We start from the raw sequence: 24,295 nt of genomic DNA on the forward strand, positions 1-24,295 counted from the left end.
ACTAAGAATTAAAGAAATCAGAAACACTGATATTTGATCACACTAGGCACTGCAGTAATACACTTTCTGCTATCAAAAACCAGCAACATATAATCTATCTATATTTGTAAAGAACTGAATCTGAATAAAGATTTATCTGAATAAAGATTTCAGAAACATAAGCTGAAGTGACTACAGTCTTCCGAGTGAAAAGTTTTGATTCCTCCCCCCCCCCCCCAAATAAAATGATAGATTTGCTATTGCAATAAGATCAAGCTTGCTAATTACAGATTACTAGCTTTGGTTTAGTATATAGCATTCTTTCACATATGAGTAAGGGTATAATACTTGTTTCCAACTAACCTGATACTCATTTTCTGCAGCCTCTACGATTTTTATAAATTCCTTTGCTGTCTGGGCTTCGTTCTAGAAAAAGAAAGCATTTGAATTAGGCCTGATGTACAGCATGATTCGAAGACCACCAACTGACTTATGTTTTTCCCCTATAACTATGAAAGATGCCAAGTAGACTCCATGAGGACATATGACCATTTAAGGGCTAAAACCAATTGAACCAAACATACTTCCAAAAGGCACATGCCACATACTTTGGTGTTCCTCCCCTTCAGCGTTGTGCTGGTTCAGAGTACAAACTAAAATTATGAGGAAGCACATCTAGTAAGTACAAAACAGTATTGGTTTATTTACATGCAGCAAGCTTACAGAATTATTCATGGTGCAAATGATACATACAAAAAACCCAACAAAACAAAAAAAAAAAAAACCCCAAAACAGTCCAACTGCAAAAAACAAAGATTACCATGGAGCTCTTTCAAATGGTTTCATTAAAAATACTATGGCTGGTTTGATTAAAAGGCATAAGAACAGAACAGTGTTTGGAAGTATGACATCACACATGTAAATCTCTAAAAACATGCAAAGTATAGAAGCTAACATTATCAATGTTGAATCTTCACTTCAAATTCTGGAAAACTTCAAGCACATCACTCAACCAAAGAGTATGCAGCATACAAACAAAAACACAAAGAAGACCATGTACTCAACTCAAAAGGTTTTGAATTGGGCAACTCAGTTGAGGCAGCAAACCTCAACTTTATATATCTGGTCTTCTAAAAGCATCTAAAAGTATGTTTTGCAAAAACGAGGATGCAGAACACCCCAATTTCAATATTTGATCATGACTGATAAGCAGGGTCTTGGCTTGAGGCCTCATCCTTAAGTATGCCTAGTGTTTGTTGTTGTTGTTGTTTTTATTTTTTTTAAACTCAGAGACCCCCCCCTCAGTCAATGTGGACACAAATTAGCTTGAAAGAGTTGTCAAGAAACAAGTGAGGTGTCATGAATTTCAAAACTTCCAACTGGATGTTGGAGACATTCCTAAAAGCGTGCTTCCCCAGAAACCGCTGCACGTTAGGACTGTTCTGGTCCCACATAACCCGTTGTGCCTACAAGATTAGTGTTTTAAGCTTAATCACCACCAGCGACAAAATGCTAGTGCAAATGCAAGAAAGGAGACTGGATTAAATGACTACGGGAAGACTATGGCAGCTTCAACCTAAATTCATTTAAAGGTTCTGTCAAACTGCACCACCTAGCAGATGTGAGAGTGCTCCTGGACAGCAGGAGGAGGCGCAGACCAAGTGGAAGTAGATTTCAAAATGAAAGGGTCTGACATTTCAGAAAACTGAGGCAATGATTTCAAATGCTCTGCTAATGAGAGCAAAAACTCTGGGGTAAGAGTTCCCATTTGGCTTAAGAGAGAAATTACGGATAAGAAAATAATCTTCAGGGTAAGTTCTCATAGCTGCATCAACCAGAGAACTCTTCAGTTGTTTGTCAGCTGTGCCCATGGTGGATAGAAAACTGTCACACAAAAAAAAAAAAATCGAGTTTTCAGGGCTCCTTCTAATCTACCATTCCTTTTGTATGATATAAGAGTCTGTACTGCCTTTTCCTTCTATGAAGCTTAAGTCCAAGGCTAAAAATTGGTAATCAGCAACATACATGCTTCTGTTCCATCAGGAGATAGGAAACTTAAGATGTTTTTCTAATCATTGTTCTTCTGTCACTTGATTAAATTGCAGAAAAGGATTAAGTTACCTCCAACACAAAATGTAGCAAAAGGTACTGGAAAGAGAACTTCTTCCTCTGAAGCAACTGTTAATTGAAGAAAAGACTAAACACATCCCTTTGCTTAGGGGTCAGAAGTAACTTTATATCTATAGCTCCAGAAGTGTTCTTCCTCAGCACCACATTCCCCCCGACTCCTCAGGCTGCTACGACAACTGAAAAACCAACAAGCCTTGCTTTATATTAGTGAACAATGTTCTTTGCTTATGAACGGGGCTTTTGAGCAAAATTGGCCATTACTAGTCAAAATCACGAAAATACTGCTACAATTTGCTTTTTTAAATTTCCCTTTGCCAAGTTAACCTCACTGGCTTAAGTAATGTTTCCAATAAGAAATATCACTGTTTCGAAACACCATCTCCAGTAAGCAAAAGAAATACTACTTCAAAAGTAATAATTAGCCGTCCATATTGTAACATTATCTACTCTTAAAGGACACATCTGTTACTATTTCCAAATAAATTTTGTTTCTACTATCTATCTCATAACTATAATATCCCTTTTGGAAAGATACTAAAAAAAAAAAAAAAAAAGCCTTAAATTCAGCGTGTTATGCTTCTCAAGCTGAAGCATCCCTGAAAGGGCTCTTTGTACTGATAAAAGCAAGAGGCTGACAGCACCAGTTACAGATAGAGAGGAAAGGAAGGGAGAATATTTGCTATTGCTTCTCAACTGGCAGCATTTGTTTACTATTTTTAGCATACTGGCCTTCTCCCAGAGGGGTGCTAAAGGCTATCTCCTAGAGATTGTACTACTTAAATGGGTTATTATAACTCAAACTACTCATATTCAAAATTTAATCCTATAAGTCACTTTGCAGACTAAAGTTTAAATACAACAGAAGTGTAGAAAGCAAGCTAATTAAAACTTTACAATCCAAGTTAGTTTAGCTTATATAAGCCATGTGCAAGCATACATTAAATTAATTTTCAATTGCTTTGGACATCTGACTTTTTCCTTCAGTAACTACATGCTAGGCAAGAGCAGTAAATATTACATATAAAATTATTAATAAATTAGAACATTCATTCCTACTCATGAAGAGCAAGCTTGCTCCAAAATTTCTAAGTTTTTGTTTTGTTTTTTTTTTTTAAGTCTTGCTTCTCTTTTGAGATTAAAGTCATTTCAATGTACACACTAAAGTTTCTAAAGTTCACTTACAGACACCGTTAGAGAATCCTGTATGTCTTTATGGCTCACTAGCTGAACATTACCATCTTCATAATAGTGAACCTATACAAAATTAAATAAACAGAAAAAACATGTTAAGTTTTACAAAATAACAACATATATAGGAAAATGAAAAACATTGTAATATTTAAATATTTTTGAAGGGGGATAGTGAAGAAGCTACTGTGGATACATTTTCATATTGATGTGCCTTAAGTAGTATTTCATACAAAGCAGTTCAGTTTGTGATTAACATATAGTAGCATATGTGCTACTTCTAATGTGACCTAACTAAAAATTCTTGAAATAGTAAAGATAAATTTAACAAGAGAATAGCTTTGGACAGGCCTCAGGATGCTGTGAAGTTCTGTTTTTTGCCTCACCCAAACTGTTTACTAGTGCAACATCAGGTTTCCATTTCTAGATCTTTCTGTTTTCATATTACCTTCTATTAGATATGGCACATATCAAAAGCCAGTATTTGTGCAGAAGAGCTTTGCCTAGAAAAAGTTTGCCAAGGTTGGATATAAAAGCAGAACACAACTCAAACTCTTGAAATGTTATGCAAACAGCACAGCTTCCTCACTGCAGGAGGAGACTGGTAAAACTCCACCCAAGCTAGCTTTAGTACTTTTGAAGTCAGTTGGGAAAGACTGAATGATTAGAAACTGCCAATGTTTTCAAACGTAACTATTAGAGTAATGAACCCCCCCCCCCCACCGCCGAAAGCATATAAACAAGAATTATAAATAATAATTCACAGTAACTGATACAGAAGAGTTGCACAGCTCATTGACATTTAAACGGATGTGTTTAAATGAGGGTCTAGTATGTTCAAGATAAAAAGAATGTTTTATACTTTTGATAAAGTCAGCACACCAGTCAACGTGTCTTACCCTACTGAGCAAAAATAATATTTTATTCTGGTCAATAGTACGCAATACTATTTCATACTTATCGTCATCAGGAAAAGTGCAAGAAACCCTCAGTTTTATGCATAACACAATAGAGAAAACACGGCACATGCAGTAAGACAGCTAGCTGTAGCTAACAGAAAGAAAGTCTTCCTATATCCGGCTTCATTGTTTTGCCACTGCCAAATGCTTGTTTTTCAAACGGCATCATTCTAATCATAAAACTGGTTTCTTTTTTAAGTCAAACATTACTGGGTAAAACTTCTGCCAGTCAATTTCAAACTGAGTTTCCTCTGAGTTAAGTGCTTACTCAGTACAAAATTTTGAGACTTTGCAAGGAAACAGTAGGACTCAGTGAAATATAATCCCTCTCCAACTCCATCAGAACCCACTGCACAGAGCCCAAACCTGGCCTGTGCTCTAAAGACATCAGCACAAACATCTTACCTATTCTTAGTGAACATATTCAGGCCTAAAATTTTAACAGGGATGAAAAGTCAAATTAATTCTGGGATGTGTTACTCCTTATAAGAAAATATGATAAGTAACTGTTCTGTATACCTGCTCCTCACACTGACATCCTTCTATAATGCTAAGCCTGAAGCTCTTGCGGTCCGAAGACTACAAGAAGGACGATGTTTACGAACAGAACCTCTTGGGAAAGGCTAACTAAGGAAGAACGAGAACAAAAGTTATCCAATAGATAAGATTTGTAGCCAGTACACCTATCGGTTGTTTTCCACGCAGTTTGAGCATGTCAAGCATCATGGGGACTTAACTTTCAGCAGAAGACTCTGCTGATGCACTGTTTTTCCTTATGTATAATGCAAGGCAAATTAAACATTGGAAGAGATGAAAACAGTTGAGAATCTCCTATATTACAGTTTATGAACAGATTAGGAAAAAAGAGATTGTGCAAATGGCCTTAAGAGTACTGAAGACAGCAGGTGATCCTGGAATTTTCCCTCAATAAAATATTCAGAAAAGGTCTTACTATAAACAGAGCAATGGCCTTACCATTATCAAAAAGATTCCCCATTTAGCAGCTCTTAAAAAGCATTGTTTGCGGAAAAGTTGATTTTGCCTTCTCTCGGATCTACTGAGAAGGCAAGTTAGTGATATGAAAGTACTCTGAAATTTCAGTAACATAGCAGCAAGTTCATATTCCAAAAGATGATTTTGCTCTTCAAAAATATTAAACCACTTTTTTTTGTGTGTATAGAAGCGTTTCTATACACATTGCGGAAGTGGCACACAATTTGTAAAAGTATCAAGCCGAGTTCAGTATTTCTCGGTCAAACATGGTCTTCAGATACTAGATAAAACCAAAGTCAAACTTTTCATCACTCCCCAAAACAGACTTTTCAATGAATGCAAGTGATGTGCTGCTTAACTTTGTAAAATAGTAATAAGGGTCAAAATCAGGTGGTGTCCAAACTGAGATGCAAATTAAAATCTGACCAAATCCCCTATTTAGTCTACTTTCTAGACTACCGGGTTAAGGCTTCCCAGAATGAGGTAGATATCTAAAATTTCCTAGACATTTAATCAAAAGTGCATGCTGTGGAGAAAGTATCTATCTGTTTCACTGCAAGATGGATTTAGGTGATAGTTTACTTAAATTCTCTAAAAGCCTTTTGAGAAGCCTGAAAGTTGTTCAGTATGCTTAGTAAGACCTTGATCTGACAACATAATAGGGGCTGTTCGTATTTTGAATATCATTCCAGTGGCTACAGAATTTGCCCCAGAATGGGAAATCAGATTCAGGCCCTCAGCTTGTGTTGATCTGAACACTGTTACCACACCCCAGAAAACATCCTAAGCCTCAGGCTATCGTTTGAGGAACAGTCCACCACATCTTCCTTTTGAAATAGAGCAACTGAACAGTAAGGAAGGAAGCGCAAAACCCATGTGGCTACAAAAAGAGCAGGAAAAGGGACTTGACTCTATGTCTGCTAGGTAACACACTCTTCTGAAAGAATACAATGCTGAAAGCCAGACTGATCCCAGGACTGTTTTAATAAACCCATGCAAAATGGGCACACATTCCAGGAAACTGATCCAGGAAGTCTAGTCACAGAATCACAGAATCGTTTAGGTTGGAAGGGACCTCTGGAGATCGTCTAGTCCAACCTCCCTGCTCAAGCAGGGTCACCTAGAGCACATTGCACAGGATCGTGTCCAGGCAGGTTTTGAATATCTCCAGCGCAGAAGACTCCTCAACCTCTCTGGGAAACCTCTTGCAGTGCTCAGTCACCCTCACAGGAAAGACGTTTTTTCCTCAGGTTCAGATGGAACTGCCTGTGTTTCAGTTTGTGCCTGTTGCCTCTCGTCCTGTCGCTGGGCACCACTGAGAAGAGTCTGGCCCCATCCTCTTGACACCCTCCCTTCAGATACTTGTACACATTGATCAGATCCCCCCTGAGCCTTCTCTTGTGCAGGCCGAACAGGCCCAGCTCTCGCAGCCTTTCCTCATAGCAGAGATGCTCCAGTCCCCTCTTCATCTTCGTAGTCCTCTGCTGGACTCTCTCCAGGAGTGCCATGTCTCTCTTGTACTGGGGAGCCCAGAACTGGACACAGTACTCCAGGTGAGGCCTCACCAGGGCTGAGTAGAGAGGCAGGATCACCTCCCTCCATCTGCTGGCAACACTCTGCCTAATGCACCCCAGGAGACCATTGGCCTTCCTGGCCACAAGGGCACGTTGCTGCCTCATGCTTGACTTGTTGTCCACCAGCACTCCCAGGTCCTTCTCGGCAGAGCTGCTTTCCAGCAGGTCAACCCCCAGCTGTCCTGGTGCATGGGGTTATTCCTCCCCAGGTGCAGGACCTTGCACTTGCCTTCATTGAACTTCAGGAGGTTCCTCTCCGCCCACCTCTCCAGCCTGTCCACGTCCCTCTGCATGGCAGCACAGTCTTCTGGTGTGTTAACCTCTCCCCCCAGTTTAGTATCATCAGCAAACTTGCTGAGGGTGCACTCTGTCCCTTCCTCCAGGTCATTGATGAACATATTGAACAAGACTGGACCCCGGACTGAGCCCTGGGGGACACCACTAGCCACAGGCCTCCAACTTGACTCTGCGCCATTCACCACAACCCTCTGAGCTCGGCCATCCAGCCAGTTCTCAAGCCACCTCACCGTCCACTCATCTAGCCCACACTTCCTGAGCTTACCTAGGAGGATGTGATGGGAGACAGTGTCAAAAGCCTTGCTGAAGTCCAGGTAGACCACATCCACTGCTCTGCCCTCATCTACCCAGCCAGTCATTCCGTCATAGAAGGCTATCAGATCGGTCAAGCATGATTTCCCTTTGGTGAATCCATGTCCTCCTGCCTTCCACATGATAGTCAGGCTTTCTTTGGGCTCAAGACTCTTGCATTCCTGCCTGGACAGTATCTCCTTTCTGAATGCCCTAAAGCTGATAGGAAGGGCAAAATCTGAATGAAGGAGATTTATCATCTGAAACTTTAGAACCTAAAATAACTGAAACCAAAAGTTTCCCACCTTTCTAAACAGAAGGACGCACAGCATGCAAAAGACTGTCGCTATCACTTAGAAAAAAAGCAACAGCCCTGCTTCAGAAAGCACCTACCCTCAAGGGAAGTTTGTGCAACTGGTAATCCCACTTCCTATTGGCTCACTGCACAGGAAACTGAAAGACAGCCTAGCCAAGGTGAATGGACCTTTTAAAGTCTTCAGAATCGTCATGTTGGAGATTTATTTTGAAAGGATTAGGTGCATACGTAGTTAAGTGACTAACACCCTGAATGGTATCTTTACTTTGCTTTTTTGGGATCTCAAATTCTCCTACAATATTTAACGCACTGGTCTGAGACTCCCTTGATAATAACTGGAGACCTTACTGATCAGGATAAAATTTGGGATAAGCATACCTGAATTTTCAAGATGCCAGCCACTTGAGTGGTTGAAGGGGTGATTGTAAACTTCCATTCTGACCTCCAGCGGCCGTTCCTTTAAGAAGGAAATCAGATGTAAATGAAGTAGAGACAACCATTTTGAATAAACTGTTCAATTTTGAGGATTTGTTTTCACCCTACTGATTCAGGAATAAAAAAAAAAAAAAACCTGTACAACTGAAAGACAAAGGAAAACAGAATGAAATACCCAATACCGCCACACACGCGTAGAATCTTTAAAACGATAGTAAACGTTCAGCCCACAACCAGTTAAGAGTTTTCTGGAATACTTATCCTTCCTTTTGGATGAGGACCAGGAGATTGATTAGTAAGAAGCTTTTAACAATAGGACTTAATTTCTAACAATAACTAAGGACTCCAATGTTCTTATCCTCCTTTAATTAGGCATATATAGTCAATATTTTGTTTCTAGGACCTGGATGTCTGGCTGAGTCAAAGTCACACTTAAATAAAAAACATCACGCTGAAAAAGACTTATGAAAGAAGCATTAAAATAACAATACTTTCTGGAACAGAAATGCCAGAAGAGCCGAAAGCCCTATTAACAGTTCAGTTTTGCAGAATGACAACTGTTTCCTTCCAATAGAAACAAATTCAATATTCTTGCCAAATTGCTTAAGGGGAGTTTCAAACATCTGGAACACAGTATGGGGAGACTGTAGTTTCACCTGATTTCTTTCTTGAAAACTAGATACTTTTGATTTAGTTAGGTTACTGGGTTAGAAGGTTACACTAGAGCTATATTAAGATGACACTGTGGCTGTGTCTCAATTTCTTCTTTATTTGCACTTAAAGAAAGGAAAATTTTGACATACTATAAGGTCCAATTCTACTAGAATGTTAGGTGTAGGTTCAAGTACAACCAACACAGGAAGAGACAAGGACTTTAACATTACCAGCTACTAACGTATCTGCAGTGACATTTTATATAAATACACACACACACAAATATATATGCTCAGGTTCACTGGGATCCTTCGGTACGAAATGCTCTACGTTAAACAGAACATATCATTTTATGTACCGCTGCTGAATTTTTCTTGGGCATGTAATGTGTTTTTTTTTTCCATCATCCAGCAAACTTGCTTTCCTGGTAGCTTGCCAGCCTTCCAAGTGCCTAGAAAGCTGGGACGCCTTGAGAATACAGGCTGTGAATTGGGCTGGCACAGTGCTGAATAATTAAGGACCCTGGTCAATTTTGAATCCATTCTCCCAACCCCAACATGTGTTTATTAATGCATATCTTGCTAAGGATGAGAATTAGAGTTCTAACTAGCACCCTGTCAAACTTTTAGAAGCATGGGTAATATTTACCCATAGATGCCTGACTGTAACTTTTTTAAAGAATACTTTCAAAAACTTCAGATTTTCATCTATCAAAGTTTGTTGTATATCTGTTCCTCCTCTTTAATATAAGAACTAAAATATTAAAATAGCAATTCGGAATATCAAAATTCACTTGTACTTCTGAACAGCAGCAAAAAAAATATTTTCAAGTTACTTTTAACATTAGATATAAAATGTGAAAGGCTTATCTAGTCAAGTTTAAATCAGAATGAAAAATTAGCTATTTATGAACTGTGCAAATTCAGTTAAAAGCATATGGAGTAGTGAAATGCTCTGCCCATAAACATTTCACTGACGCAGACATGTGGTGGAATAAGTATATGCACCTTCCGCATCAGAAACCAAAGAGTTTTGCACTTCCATTTGTGACCAATGGGATTACTAAAGACAAGTGTAGAAGATCAAGCTGCAGCTTGTAAAAGTTTAAAAACCTGAATTTACTGTATGACTTAGAAAATGGCCTAAGGATTATAATTTATTCAAAAACATGCAAACTAGAACAAGTTGTTTTTAACGTATCATTCACAGTGGAACTTTGCCAACCATAAATCACTGCATTAGGGAACACAGGAACATGTATTGGTGCCAATGTGACAACATGGAAGAGCCATACAGGGAATTTTCTTCACAGTACCTGCAATTGCATTTGGAAGTACATTAGCCCCTGCTCCCACTTGGATATAAGCTTCATAATATGCTAAATGTATGTTCAAGCCATTGGGCTTTGAAAGTCATATTTAGGACGTTTCTCTTTTCTGATTGGACGCCTTTAAAAGATGTTTCATAGGAGGATTAAAAATGAACAAGTAAAACCCCCAAAACAATCCATTCCCTTCTCTTCTTCCTCCACCAAGTGTTTGCTACTGGATAGAAAGAGACTTTTATTTGACACTTTTGCACTTTCTTCAGTATTTTGCTTAAATGATTGACATACTCCTTTCCTTTAGGTTGAAGCTAATGAATCTTCTCTTTTTGAAAGCTCCTGTGGATATTATTTTCAGCAAGAAAAAGGGTTTTGAAAGTTAACAACAGTTATTCCCTGCAACTTGTTCTCTCAGATATGGTATACAAGTGCTTGTGCATGGTATACAAGTACTTCAGGAAAACAGTTGACTTAATTAAAAAAAGGGGGGGGGGCGAGGGAAGGGGCCACAAAACTAGCTAGCAAGTGCTCTCCTCATAAGCATTCAGAAGACCTGTTTACTCTGCTTTTTCTTTCCCCTTTCCCAGTTCCTCACTTTCCATTTCCACTCCTTCCATATTGAAGTACTTATATGAAAACACTTTAAACTTACCCAAATTACAGCAGTAGAGAAGTGGGCAAAGAAATCACTTTTGTACCCTAAAAAGGGCCAAAGCCAAAGGGGATTAAGAAGGTAACTAGAAAAAACTATGGATATTGAGAATACCAAGATAAGTTCTGTAGCAGACCTCACATCCGCACTGGTTTTCCAAATTAATCCAGAACACTCTCAAAACTATGCAAGAGTGTTTCCATGACCAGCTTGAAAAATAAGCAGGGCAACCACCTCCAAAATTCTTCTCATTTGTGCTGATTCACTGCTCTGGCCACAAAGACACATTCATTTTACAGATATAGACATCTGCGCATACAACTTGACAAAACAGTACCGCTAAAGATCACAAAATGCACAATTTTTTTCTTGTCATGTTAAATAATAAAGTCAGCATAAAGCTTCAAGAATAATATTGACTGGCTGGAGCAATATTCAGTGAAGAGCTGTAAGAAAGATTCATTGGAAAATAAAGTTGGAAAATTCTGTAGAAGCGTCCCTAAGTTCTGCAGAACAGAATTTGTGCAATCTGTTGTTTTGCTTCCTACAAAGAAAAAGCTTTCTACACAGTTTTGGAGGAAGAGACCGAAAAAATCACATGCAAGATGTGTAGCACTTCCTCCTCTGCACTAAGAAATGAGTGTAATGGCAATAGTCTCATTACTCAGTTTGCTGTATTTGCATCATCACAGAAACTTACCAAAAATTTTTTGCTTGGAACTGATGGCTCTCTATGCATGCAATAATGGTCTGCTGTCCATCAATTGTTTTACCATATACCTTAGTTAGAAATGAAAAAACAGAGCAGGGTATGAGTTTCAGTATGTCTTGCTCAAGCTGCTTAGAGATATCTAGTCCTATTATAGTTGTAATATGTAATAAATGGAAATTTAATTTTACAACCACTATGACTCTTACATAACAATCAGTATATTAAACAGGAAAGTATGCACTGCAAAGCAGAAAAATTTAAGATTTGAAAATCTCAACCACCACAGTCTTGGTCAAATTATATTAATAATCTGAAATTGTTTGCACTGTGAACTCTCAACTGAATGTGTGAATCTGTTTTCCTTCACAGAAGCTCTGACACACATCTGACCGCACAGGACTTCAACTCTGCTTGTTAACTCAGCAGATAAATATTCACTTCTTCACTAGTTTAGCTTTCTGTCAGGTTAATGAAAAGAACAGGACAGCTATTATTAGATCAGTTCGCTGAACTTTAAGTAGTCACAGGGCTCCTAAAAGCACATTAGGTGCTACTTTGGTCCACAGTCAGAGATTTTATTTTAAGCCGCCATCAGAACCCACTGATGCTGGTTGTAAGAATAAAATGCTTTTCCCTCTACTACATTTTCTATTTATCAAAAAGTTTGCATTACGGACTGTTTGTGGCTAAAGCAAACCAAGATAGGCATTTGTATCTTCAGGATTACTAAAGAAATCAGACAGGGGGTCAGAACTGATGCGATCAATCTTCAGTAGTCTATACAAGGTCTTAATGCTTTAAGACATTTACCTCTCTCAACTCTGTAGAATTTTTAAGTCTTCAATGTGACTGGATTAAAACATAATAACCTGTAGAAACCACCTACGGGTGATTGCTAAAATATTAAACTTCTAAAGCTTTCTCTCATTTCCTTGTATGAACTCTGGAGTGGACCAGTTCTTTAGAGCTGAAATGAACTGTATCTTCCTAATTTACAACAAGTTATAAATTTATAAATTTAAAATAGAATTTTATCTGTAGAAACTACATCCGTACAAAATTCTTGTCGCAAAATTGCTTACATTTTATGACTCAATGATACAATGACAATGATTCTCTGCTATCCACATGAGAAAATTTAAAATCAAGTGAAATTATATAATATTTTCATCTGCTTGCTACTAGGAATTAACTTGTAGGTGTTCATGAGAGTCAAAGAAAGAATAGACAAATTAGATTTTAAACTGACAAGTTCCTCAAGTCAAGAACCTAGTCTTCACCAATGGCATTTAAAATACCCTCAGCAGCAATACTGGCTTTGCTCTTAAAAACAAATCTGATCAGAAAAGTACATCAACAAGCTAAGTAACTTTGCTATTATAAAGATGACAAAGATTTGAAAATACTCCAGTCTCGCAGTATGCTTGGAAAGAACATAACTGCTCTGGTAGCCACTGAAGAGCAAATTTTAACTTCCCTTGAAAGAACAGAAAAGCACAATAACGGGTGACAATACTAGTGAGAGTCATATTTGGGAATACATTTCTCTTCTAGTCTACACTATGCCAATAATACAGTGGTTATATATTTTAGTACTTACTGTGCAGACACCATTTGGATAGTGTTCTTTAACATATGCTTTCATTGCTGTCTCAACTGAATTTCTCCAGGACTCTATGGCATTTTCAACTTCATGGGGCCTAGGATCAGTAGCCTCCTTTCTTAAGTGATCAAATTTAAAGGAAATCTTGTTCTTGGGATCCAAAAATTTTCCATTTCCTAAATCACCATGTTCCGTTATCAAAACCTGTATTACGAAATTTTAGTTAACAATACTTAGCATCGAATAGCGAAGAAAAAAATACCCTGCCAAATATAATTATATTGTACATTCAACTGAAATTACTCATATCCAAAGACTGACATTTTAAACAAAGTCTGCACATAGAAAGATAGGAGGAGGCTGACATGTCACAGAAAAATCCTGAATCCTACCCTCTTGCTGTGAAAAAAATTAGATATAAATTCATGTCTTTCAGTATTAAAAATAGAGCAAACGGCATCTACAGTTCTGTATCAGGTCCAATCGATTTCAGGATGACACTGTAGAACGAAATTTAAAGCTACTTAGGTGCTCTTAATCATTAACTTAGAGAATTGGTACAACTGGAGGGCCATAATCTCTACCCTTCAGCAGGAAAGATGAGTACCTTCTTATTTTCTGCCAAGATATATGTTCCAATATCAGAACATCTTTAATAACTTAAGGAACATTACAAGTATTTCATTGTATTCATACCTGTTCATCGTAACCGTCAATTTTTACTGGAGTAAACTGGTCCAGGTTGTACTGTGCAAATGCACTACAAGAGAAAAAAAATACAACCAAAAACATGCATCAGGTACCATCTTTTCCCTTAATTGCTCCGAGACCTAGGCAGCGACGTGTCAAAAGACAATATTAACGCTTCACTGTCCAGTAGGCCCCCTAATCCTGGAACCTTGGTTCATTCAGTACTCATATTACAGATTTCAACCACTACGCCAAGACTCATGTTCAAAAGTAACCTAATATAAATAGACGCCTAAGCTTTACAGTAACCCACAGAAAGCAGAGGAATAGATAAAAATCTAAATTCTACAGGGATCTAACTTATTAAGCTAGACATCTCCATTCTTACAGATAAAATTAATTTTGGTACAAAATACAGTAGGCTTAGTGTTTTGATGTAAAAAGTAGGGTCTAAGGAAGCAGCACCTTTATAGATACTAATGGCCAGGGCCTATAAAATCTACCAAGGAACAGAAAACCAAATCCAAAAAGGTGGAAAATAGTTCCAAAATCCAAGTCTCCCATTTCCAAGGCAGTTGCCCTAACCATCAGGTTACCATAACAATATCTCCCCTTTGCCATGAATTTAATCTTGATCAAAAGACTGACAATGCACGTAATAGGATTTTACTTGCCAATCAAACATCTTTTTAAGCAAATCACTTCGCAAATCACAAAGGCAGTGAAAGTCCTAGTAAAAGACATCTTTCTTTTATGCAACTGAGTACTTACTGGGCTGCTCCTTCCCTGAGAAGATTGTCATTATTAAGCAGCAATCGAACATCTGGAAGGAAGTATTTACAACATAAAAGTAGGGTTAGCTCAGAAAAATAATTCAGTCACATCAACAAATAAACACCACGCCTAATCCCCCCGACCACTCCACACCTGTACATATTTACTAGGTAGGAAACCTATTGTTTCATACTTCATAATTATGACTTAATGAGATGAGAAGAATAGTACAAAAATGGATCCTTTACAATGCAATCCGGTAAGCAGATATAAGCCATACCCTACAGGTTTTGTGACAGCTCTAAGAATCTATCAAACCAGTTTTTAGAAAAGTTTTAAGCAAAAAGAACACAGAATGCAAATAAGATCACTCTTAAGATGTAAACTACTCAAAAAGCACATGATATTGACTGTAACGGTTGCTGTATTTTGACAACTCTAGCACTGTAGTATGTTTTGCACTTAATTTTCTTATTTTACTATTTTTTTTCTTTTTTCCTTATGACACTTACTAGTCAGAGCACAATACAAGAAATATGCCAATTTAGAATAAAGTCAACCCTCTCCTCAGAATGACTTCATATTTACTAGGCAGTAAATTATTATTTACATACTTACTATTTACTAGGCACTATTACAGCCACCTTACAATCTAATGCAACTACACACAAGAAATAAAATACAGCAGCGGGGGGGTGGGAATCCTATTCACCTACAAACCTGAATTTAAAATGCTCAACTTTCAAAGACCAGAGTTAAAGTCCAGCTTTGACATTTCTAACTCTTCCGAAGATTTCCAAAAAATCATAGTAGCTATATACGTACTTAGCTATACATGTGGGATGGATTTGAAGTATTTTTCTAAATTCAAAAAAACTCACACACTTAAAGAGTAAAATTAAAGCTTTTTCTCTCTCTCCTTTTTTTTTTTTTAAGAAGTTGATTTGAATCTGAATTAAGTGCTTTTAACATTTAAAACACTCCAACAAGTAGGTTTCAGTTGGACATTTATGATCAAATGTTTTGTTAGCTGCCCTATAACACATTACTTCTTGATGTATGAGTGAGCTTAAGGACCTAATTTTAACAGTACTGCTATAAGAAATGGTATTAGCTTTCATAGGGCTAGGTTAATGAGGTGCTCAGCAATGGTTCATTTCACAAATGCATTACAAGCTAATCTTAAATAAAAATCAGCTGGTCACAGTTTAATCGAAGAAGAAGTACTTGTAAACATATTAGATTAAAAAAAAAAAAAAATCCAAGCTCTCTCCAGCCTCCCACTCACTACAATGAGTATTCTAAACTCGTTTCCTCAAGAGATCAGTAGAATCAGAGCTATTTGTAGTCTAGAGCTACAGAACATATGCCCTCTTACCCTCATCCAGACGAGGACACCAAACTTTAAAGAAAAAGCAGCTCTTAAATAAAGTTTAGAAAAAAGTACTGAGACAAGTTAATTTCTAGTTTCATTACAACTTATCTATATACTAGTACAATGTAGTGCGGTCACAATCTTACCTAGAATATCAGAATCTAACAGTTAAAAATGTTTAGAGAGAATTAACATTTAAATAAAGTGTTCAGTGCCACTTTAAGCAATACTCCTATGTCTATTCAAGGTTAAGTATTTGTAATCATATTCCCTTTCTAAAAAATAAATTTTATTTTCAGTTAATTTTCGCTGAAAAATATAATTCTATCAAAGGCTGAAAAAAAGAGACTGTGTCTTCTAAATCAAAACCCTAATAACTGCTAATTCATGAGTGATTAAAAACAGAAAAAAGCTCATCCCACATTACTAATAAAGCAGTACTTTCCTGCTTTTGCAGTCACAAGGCAGCTTGGAATTTAAATGCAAAGCTCATTATGCCAAGCTACAAAACCAGAATTGCATAGCTCTTACAGCCAATGAGTTCCTAAAAATAAACTCCACAAAACGCAGGAAAGTAAGAAAGTAACATTTTCAATGCAATTTTGGGTATAGATATCTTAAATATACGGGCAGAACAACAGATACTCACCATTGAATACCTCATTGAATTCCCCAGGAGGAGCATGAATTATGAATTTTGCTGCTATACGCACCTTAAATATAAAAATAATAATGGAGTTGTATATACTTTGCATTTATTCCTATTCAAACCAATCATGCTTTATATAACTTCAATGTCCAGATAAGGCATCGTGCAAATCCCATTTTTCATGTAGTTGCTCAAATTATTTAACTACTCTGTCTTCGTTAGAAACACAGAACATGAAGTTCCACCTCTTCGAGTAAGACAGAGGAGGTTGTATGTGATGGAAGTGAAAACAGAAACTGAGTCATTCTTATGTTTTATATTATTAGCAAAGAGAAAAAGATTAATATTGAGAAATAGGACCGCTAATATGTTCACAATGCATTTCAACTTTCAGCCCATAGATGCCTGGGAATCCACAAACTGATTCTAAGAGAGCTAAAAACTATGACTAAGAAATGCTGAAAATTCAGAGCTGCTCCTGTGATTTTACAACACATCTTATGGTTCTAAATTTTCTAAGAGGTCCACAGTTGCACAGTAATCCATAGATTAAAGAAGGTTAAAAATACTTGTTAAAAATACACTAAGGCGTGGAACTTCACCAGCATCTACTAAGGCTTCCCAATAGCACAGTATCAGCAGGTAAACATTTCACAGTATCTGAAAACCCAAGAGTTAATTTATTTTATGCAAATCCTCAAGCAATCGCCTTCAGCTGTAACTTTACGAACATATGACACAGCATAAGCCAGCACTGCCATTAAAAGTAGCTGCACCTGCCCTGGCTTTCCCCTTCCTTATGCCTGCACAAGTACACAGCTGCACAGTGAGCCAAATTAGAAAGGTTATTTTTCTCTTATCAGATCAGTTCCCCAAACTGGTTCACTGCACAGCCACATTTGCCTGCAGAAGGAACTCAAAGCCACTTTTTTGATGCAAAGCAACATTAAAACATTTCAACTATTACCTTACTTGTGGAATGTCACTCAGCAGAGTTACTTTCATTTATTCTTCTTTCCCTCTTAACAGTTTAAGAGCTCCAAGCATGAAAAAAGACACTGGTTTCTTAACTTTAACTCAAACTGACAGAAGTTTCTCTTCACACTTTACAGCTACCTAAGTTGAGGAGAAGGCTCTCTAGCATCCTTGATATTATGTAGCTATTCAAACACAGGGAAATACAGTTCTGGTAATACTGTATTTCTAACACCTTCAGTTGTGTTTCCACAGAATAGAGAGCTGGGAGGTTCAGTTTGCGCACTGAAAGGCCCAAGTTTCAGGCAACCGTCTCCAGGAAAGAAGACTCAAGCTTAGACTGTCCCTAGAGAAGCTTATCTGCCCTATTAGCAGAATTCAAACCTCAGTGAGATCCCAGATGACTAGCCAAGGAGTTTCCTGCTCACTAGAAGTCAGCATAAAGCCACTCAGAGCTACCCAATGGAAACAGAAGGGCTGCCAAGTTCCATCTTTCTTTCTAGGCTAAAGGCTACATTTTGGATTGCAGAGAGGCTTTATCTGCTACTCGAATACCTAAACCAGAGCTCCTCTTTGCATGTAAACACAAAATTGCATTATACAGAGATAAATACCATAAGGCTTACTCTTTTCTTCAAATGGAGACAGAGAAGGTAAGAGTATCTTCTCTTTTACGGCAACCTACTGAGGCGCTTGCCCAGCTAAGCAGGAGGCATGATCTGAACTGGTTCAAAGACCTTTAAACTCATCTGTGTTAGCCAGAGAATTACTCTAACCACCAGTCTACGTACTTTTCCCAAGTGGGGACATATTCTATGCCTCTCCTGCTGAAGAGGAGGCACTCTGTTCAGAAAGTAGCTCAATGTTTAGCAACCCAAAGGACAACGTATAGCTAACCTACTGTTAGGGAAGAAGCCTCATGTAGGTAGGTAGAAGCTCTCTTGCTGGGACATTTTATCAAATAACCAGTTAAAGGAGTCTGGAATCAGACTGGAATCCAGGCCTTCACATCCATGAGCAGATATTTAGGTGGGCTTTCAGAATGACCACTGGACTAGCTTAGCTCCCTCCTCAAAATTAAGATGAAGGAATGAAGCTTCTAAGTTTCGACTCGACTTCACTTAACCATGCCAAGGCCAGGTGAGCTTTGGGTTTGCAGAGAAACAAGACCTACAGAGACATTCTGAGTTTTGAAATAAAAGGTCCATCAGTTCTGAGCTAGGCAGCAGCTAAGTAGAGGCATTTTGAAACTAAGCAGAATTTGGATACCCAAACTGCACTTTAAATGACAGTGTGTTTTAAACTGCTAAGATCTATGAGGTCAGATATGAAGCCTGTACAATAACCCGAATAATACTTCATTTTCAACTGTTCTGATAATGTAGAATTGATTTTCTTTTTCAGGCATCACTAAGAACTATTTTCATTCTCACTGGTCGGATTAGCTATAGTATGAGTAATACCCATTCAGAAGAATTCAATAGCAACAGGTGTTTCCTCAGGACAGACTGACTGAAGTATTGCTTTTAATGAATGTTTTACTGGTAAATTAAATTCCTCAATACAATTTTTTTGAGAATATTAATTCATCTTAGATACCACTTTGAAAAGGATAGATATTCCCAATCACACAAATCCGCAACAATATCTCAGACAAGTGTAAAGTATATTCATGCTTGCAAAAGCAAGTAAACTAACATGCCTTCAGAAGTTAAGACAGTCAGCTAAGATGCTTTTTGCGTTTTGCTAGCCTCCCTTTGTGAAATCAGTTTAAAATTAATCCATTTTTCTTCAGTAGTTAAATCAAATTAATTTATCTGTGGAGAAAAGTAACTGAAAAACCATATTTCCCCAAATCTTACATACAAGAAGCCCATACATAAAAATTAAATCCAAGATCCTCACTTAACAAATATGAACTGAAAGCCACTTATGGCTTCTTTATTGCCACTGAGATTTTGCAGAAATATCTCAGAATGAACAGTGTAAAAAATGCTCTAAAGGAGGTTTCAGTTTTCCAAAACTAGACTAATGTTGAAATATAAAAGCATATGCTTTCATGAGCCTTAATGAGCTGAAGATCTCCCCCTGTTGGCAGCAAAAAGCCATTGGCTCAGTTGTCCTTATTTTTGCTGAAAAATGCTTAAAGAAAGCACTTCAACCAGATGAATTATAACATTATAATTGAAACCAACACTGGTTATTTAATACATTGAGTGAGGCTTTTCAAAATTGATTAGAACAATTGATTTGAACAGGTCAAAGCAGAAACAAGATAGCACCTTCAAAGTCTAAAAGACAAAACCTTTTCATTCAAGAGAACTGCATGTTCTCTACATAGTACAAAAGCTTTGTGTGCGTCAGTTTAAAAAAAAAAAAAAAACAGGTTACAGCTGAGTATTCCTATCAACAAACAACTCAAACAGCAAGACTGAGAAAATACCATGCATGAGTTTCTGAACTTCCTACCTTACTTTCCCCCTCCAAATAAACTTTAGATGGTATTTTTCAATTTAAATGCAATGTTTTATTGCTGTAGTTTCTAAAATTAAATTCACTGTCAGTGTTTTCAGTTAAAAGTCTGCATAGCTGTTTGCAAGAAACTGACAGAACATTTGATGATCAAAGGTTCACAAAAAACAGGTCTTGCAAAGAGCTCTTGCCACAAGCCTACTTATGGAATTGCACATTTACCATATTTAATTCATTGAATGACAAAAACCCAATCTATTACGCTTGCATGAAACTTTATGCAACTTCTTACAGCTCTGAGCATCAATCTGTACAAGTCATGCACAGGCTGAAAGGAAGCTACTCTAAAAAAAGACTTCTGAAAACATTCATAAGGGAAGCATTCACTACAGCAGGCACTCTCTCTGCCCGATTTTCACATAGGGATCTGTTGCAGTCATCACTGTATGCTTAAATTCAAGTCAGATAGCAGCAGGCAAGAATTGGTCAGATTCACCTTCTCACTTTAAGTGAAATCAAACGCTACCCTTCATATCAGTTACAAGCATTATTGATTTTATAAAGTAAAAAATTTTGGTTAAGTTAAACTCAAATTGAGAAGCTCAAAAGAGATAAAGAAAAGGACAAGTTTATTGTATACTTTCAGGGTGGATATTATGCAGATTTTGTTCTGCTGGAGATTAAAAGAATTTGTCTATCAACAAATAACTACAGTCAGTTACTACAGTATTTGCAGACACCAGATTACACAAGCACAGTGGTAGCAGTTTACAGGATGGTGTTAGTTACCACAAATATGCCTTGTTTCCATACTTTTGCCTTTATTTTGCGATCTAATCTTCTCTCAAGGCATGTCATCAATCAGACACATAGACAGAGACTACTCATCTACCTTTTCCAGATTGAGACATTAAGTTTGTTTCATTTTAAAGATATTAAACACAGTGACTTGAAGTACCCCAAAACCACTCTTCCTGTTTCTGGCAAATCGGAAACTGACATTGGTTGAAAAAGCCCAACCTTCTGCAATGCACATGCCTATATATGGTAATGAAAGAGCGCTCACAAAAAAAATGCAGGAGCTCTAAGAACGCCACACTAGTGTCAGTTCAACTTTAAGATATGCTCCTTCCTGATAATCACTTGAGGCACACCTAACAACAAAACAGGCACCAAAACTTAAATTCAGCTTACAATACACTTTACTGATTCATGACTGTGTCTGCTAGGCACCCTGACAGCACCTCAACAGCCACACTGCAGGAAAAGTGTGCTGGTGAGCATGATGCTGTGAAACCACATACTTTGCCCTTGCTCTTTCCTATTCATCACTTACTTTAAGTTCAGCTGCGAACTCACTGCAGCGGGGAGACACACCCTTCCTGTAAACTCATACCAGATAAAAGTTCATTGCTCTAGAGCAATAAAAATGAAATAGTGAAGTACACACAAAAAGCCCTAGCTACCTAAAAAAGTGCATGAAGTCTGAAAAAATACAATTGAAGATTGTCCACAATACTTTTCCACTCTAGAAGGCCAAGAAAACTCTGTTGCTAATCACAAGGAAAGAAAGAGCTTTTTTCAGCAATTACTTTTATCAGTGAATTTAGAAACTGTTGTAAATTCTGAATTCCTGGGAGAACCCTTGCTTCCTTATGAAATAAAAGGAATCTCACACAGGTCAGCAACCTATATGTGTGTCAAAAATCAGACAAGGTATTACATTTACCACAAGCGAGCTCTTTGGTTCATCTCTGGGAATAGTAAAGAGCGATTCCCAGTTGTCATGCGGTCTGCCACAATTCTCCTTGCTGGTTCTAGGAAGCCTTTCTGCTGACAGCTAGGCAAATGGCTTAGTTGCAACCCGCTCAACTCTATTTACAGACAGCTACAGTGTCATCTCACAACTAGCCTATAGTCACAGAAACATTAACATAGTTAAGCTGATTCAAGTGAGATGAACAAGTTTCAATTCTCTCAAGACCCTATCATTCACATGCTGACAATATTCACATCATTAACAACAACATACAAGTCATCAAGAGATCCTGCTAGGAATATCTGTAATAATATTAGATAAAAGACTTCTCTAGTTTCATTGAGTTTTGCATTTGACTCAACTACCACGTTTTAGCTCAGCTGAGCCATTATTTTTCATTACACAGCTTTACCTTCTAATGAAGGATAGAACTGCCGACATCTGCTGCCAGTCAAAACTCATTTTGCACTCACATATGTAGCCTGTCAAGGAACATAGTCTAAGGTTCAATCAGCCACCTCAGAAGTCATTGGTAAGATACAATGCCTGATGATCTGTCAATATTGCAAACATGAAAGTAGTTCTGAGTTTGCAAACACTTCAATGTTTCTAAAATGTTACAACAATGTAACCAGCTTCCTTCAGAGACCTAGACACTTGGTATTATTGGCTCCAACTGCTCATTAAATTCCTAGGTCAGATACTTCCCAGGATGCTCCACCAGCAATTACAATACTTCTTTTAAGCATAAGAGAGCTGGGGGTGTTTCACAAATGGCATTAACTGATCTAGGACTGTTCCTGCTGCCACCAAAAGCAATAATATCCCTGACTCCTCCCAAATAAGCCCCACGACCTGTTTCTGTAAACTCCTTTGTATCATCAGTGCTTGTATAGTCATGGGGGCATCCAGACAAGCAAACAGATCTAGCTAAAAATCAGCTGCACAAGGCAGCAGGAACATAGCAGCCAACTCACTTCACCGATAACAGAACTTGAGATAATTTTTTGCTTCTTTCTGCTATCAGTTTAGTGAGGTGAATAAGGCCCCAAAGCGTGAGACAAGCACTGAGAACATACGTGTGGGAAAGGGATTATCCCATATTGACAGTAAACTGTCTTCTCAGCATCTCATGAAACTTCATCCATGCTCATAGGTATAGCTGAGAAGCACCCTGATACATGCAGCATCTCACACAACCATGGAGCAAAACCAGTGAATCTGGCAGAGAGGGAAGGAACACAAAAAGCAGCGTTGCAATTGCTTTGCTGCCAAGCTCAACAGAAAAATGCAGCATACCAATCCAATTCACTTCTGCCCCTGGGACAGCTGAAGAAAACACAGCAAAAACGTGGTTCTGTGGCATATGAAAGGAGTGGCACATTCCAGGCCTACTGGCTTTGGCTGCACTTAACAGGAACGCAATGTATGTGCATGTCTGAAGCTGCATTAAACGTGTAGAACGTATATTCTCTCAACCAATTTAACAGGCTTGAAATTCTATAAGAATGTAAGGATAAAGGAGGAAGAGACATTGCTAGCGGTCCAAATAATTCTGGAGGATGAAAATCCCATAATATACTGGATTGAAAAAAAGAAAATCTATCATTAAGGTAGAGAAATGAAGAATGAAAAGAAAAATAGGATTTTTGAAAGTTATTGTGTTGAGGAATATGAAGGCAAAAGATGTTACTCAGATAACATACAGGACTACCTAGAAAAAGAAATTATGGAAGATTAATCTCACCCATGTCATTTTGCATAACTTGTTACCATTGACTTTATCTGACATCTTTTTATGCCCACATTTTTGCATATTTTAATTCAGAAACATAATAGAAGAATTATATCAATCTCAGCTTAGTGAAACAAATATGTTTTGCTTACAAACTTCAAAAGATCAAGATCTGAGGCTGAAATTTCAGGTTAATATCATCATTAATTACTAATAGCTATGAATAGGAAAACTTTACTGGTAATTATAATACAGAAAGCGTAATATACTGCAGTATATTAATTTTCCCCAGTCATATTTCTCTGGAAGCCTATAAATATCTGGTCAGTAGTTGGCTGAAAAATGAGTAAGCCAAGAAAACCACACACACACGAAAGCTATTCCAGAACTCTTGGTGGCACTACATATCCCAAGTTTGCAGTACAGAACAGTCTTCTTTAATGACAAAAAACTGAAGTAAAAACACTAACGTAGCCCATTTCCCACGAATATACATGAAAGCAGCTGGGAAATGACCAAAGCTGTTTCAGACTGAGAACCTGTTATGTTCATAATTTAGACCAAAAACAAACAAACAAAAAACCCCCTCCAGCTTTCTTGTCCATTTATTGTGCTTTCAGTCAACTTCCAAAGGACTTTAAAGAACAAAAGAAAATTAAAAAAAGAGAAAAAGGGGAGATGTCCAATAAATTAGCATTAAGTCCAAATCTCAGAAGAATATACTGATACTTTTAAATAGCTGACATCTCAAACTGTTTT

The 24,295-nt window shown here is 37.6% G+C and overlaps 1 protein-coding gene across 1 annotated transcript in view; it reads right to left on the minus strand.

Annotated features, from left to right (window-relative positions):
- CAPZA2 (capping actin protein of muscle Z-line subunit alpha 2) overlaps positions 1-24,295 on the minus strand; it is a 35,764-nt gene that overhangs the window by 3,588 nt on the left and 7,881 nt on the right. The window contains exons 2-9 of the mRNA XM_068932660.1: positions 16,596-16,659; positions 14,569-14,620; positions 13,804-13,867; positions 13,105-13,311; positions 11,493-11,572; positions 8,106-8,184; positions 3,292-3,363; positions 343-405 (exon numbers count right to left, since the gene is read on the minus strand). Coding sequence (XP_068788761.1) covers positions 343-405; positions 3,292-3,363; positions 8,106-8,184; positions 11,493-11,572; positions 13,105-13,311; positions 13,804-13,867; positions 14,569-14,620; positions 16,596-16,659 — 681 coding nt within the window. The remainder of the gene's footprint in view (positions 1-342; positions 406-3,291; positions 3,364-8,105; positions 8,185-11,492; positions 11,573-13,104; positions 13,312-13,803; positions 13,868-14,568; positions 14,621-16,595; positions 16,660-24,295) is intronic.

The sequence above is a fragment of the Struthio camelus genome, chromosome 1 (assembly GCF_040807025.1).
Source record: "Struthio camelus isolate bStrCam1 chromosome 1, bStrCam1.hap1, whole genome shotgun sequence".
In the NCBI taxonomy this organism is placed as follows: domain Eukaryota; kingdom Metazoa; phylum Chordata; class Aves; order Struthioniformes; family Struthionidae; genus Struthio; species Struthio camelus.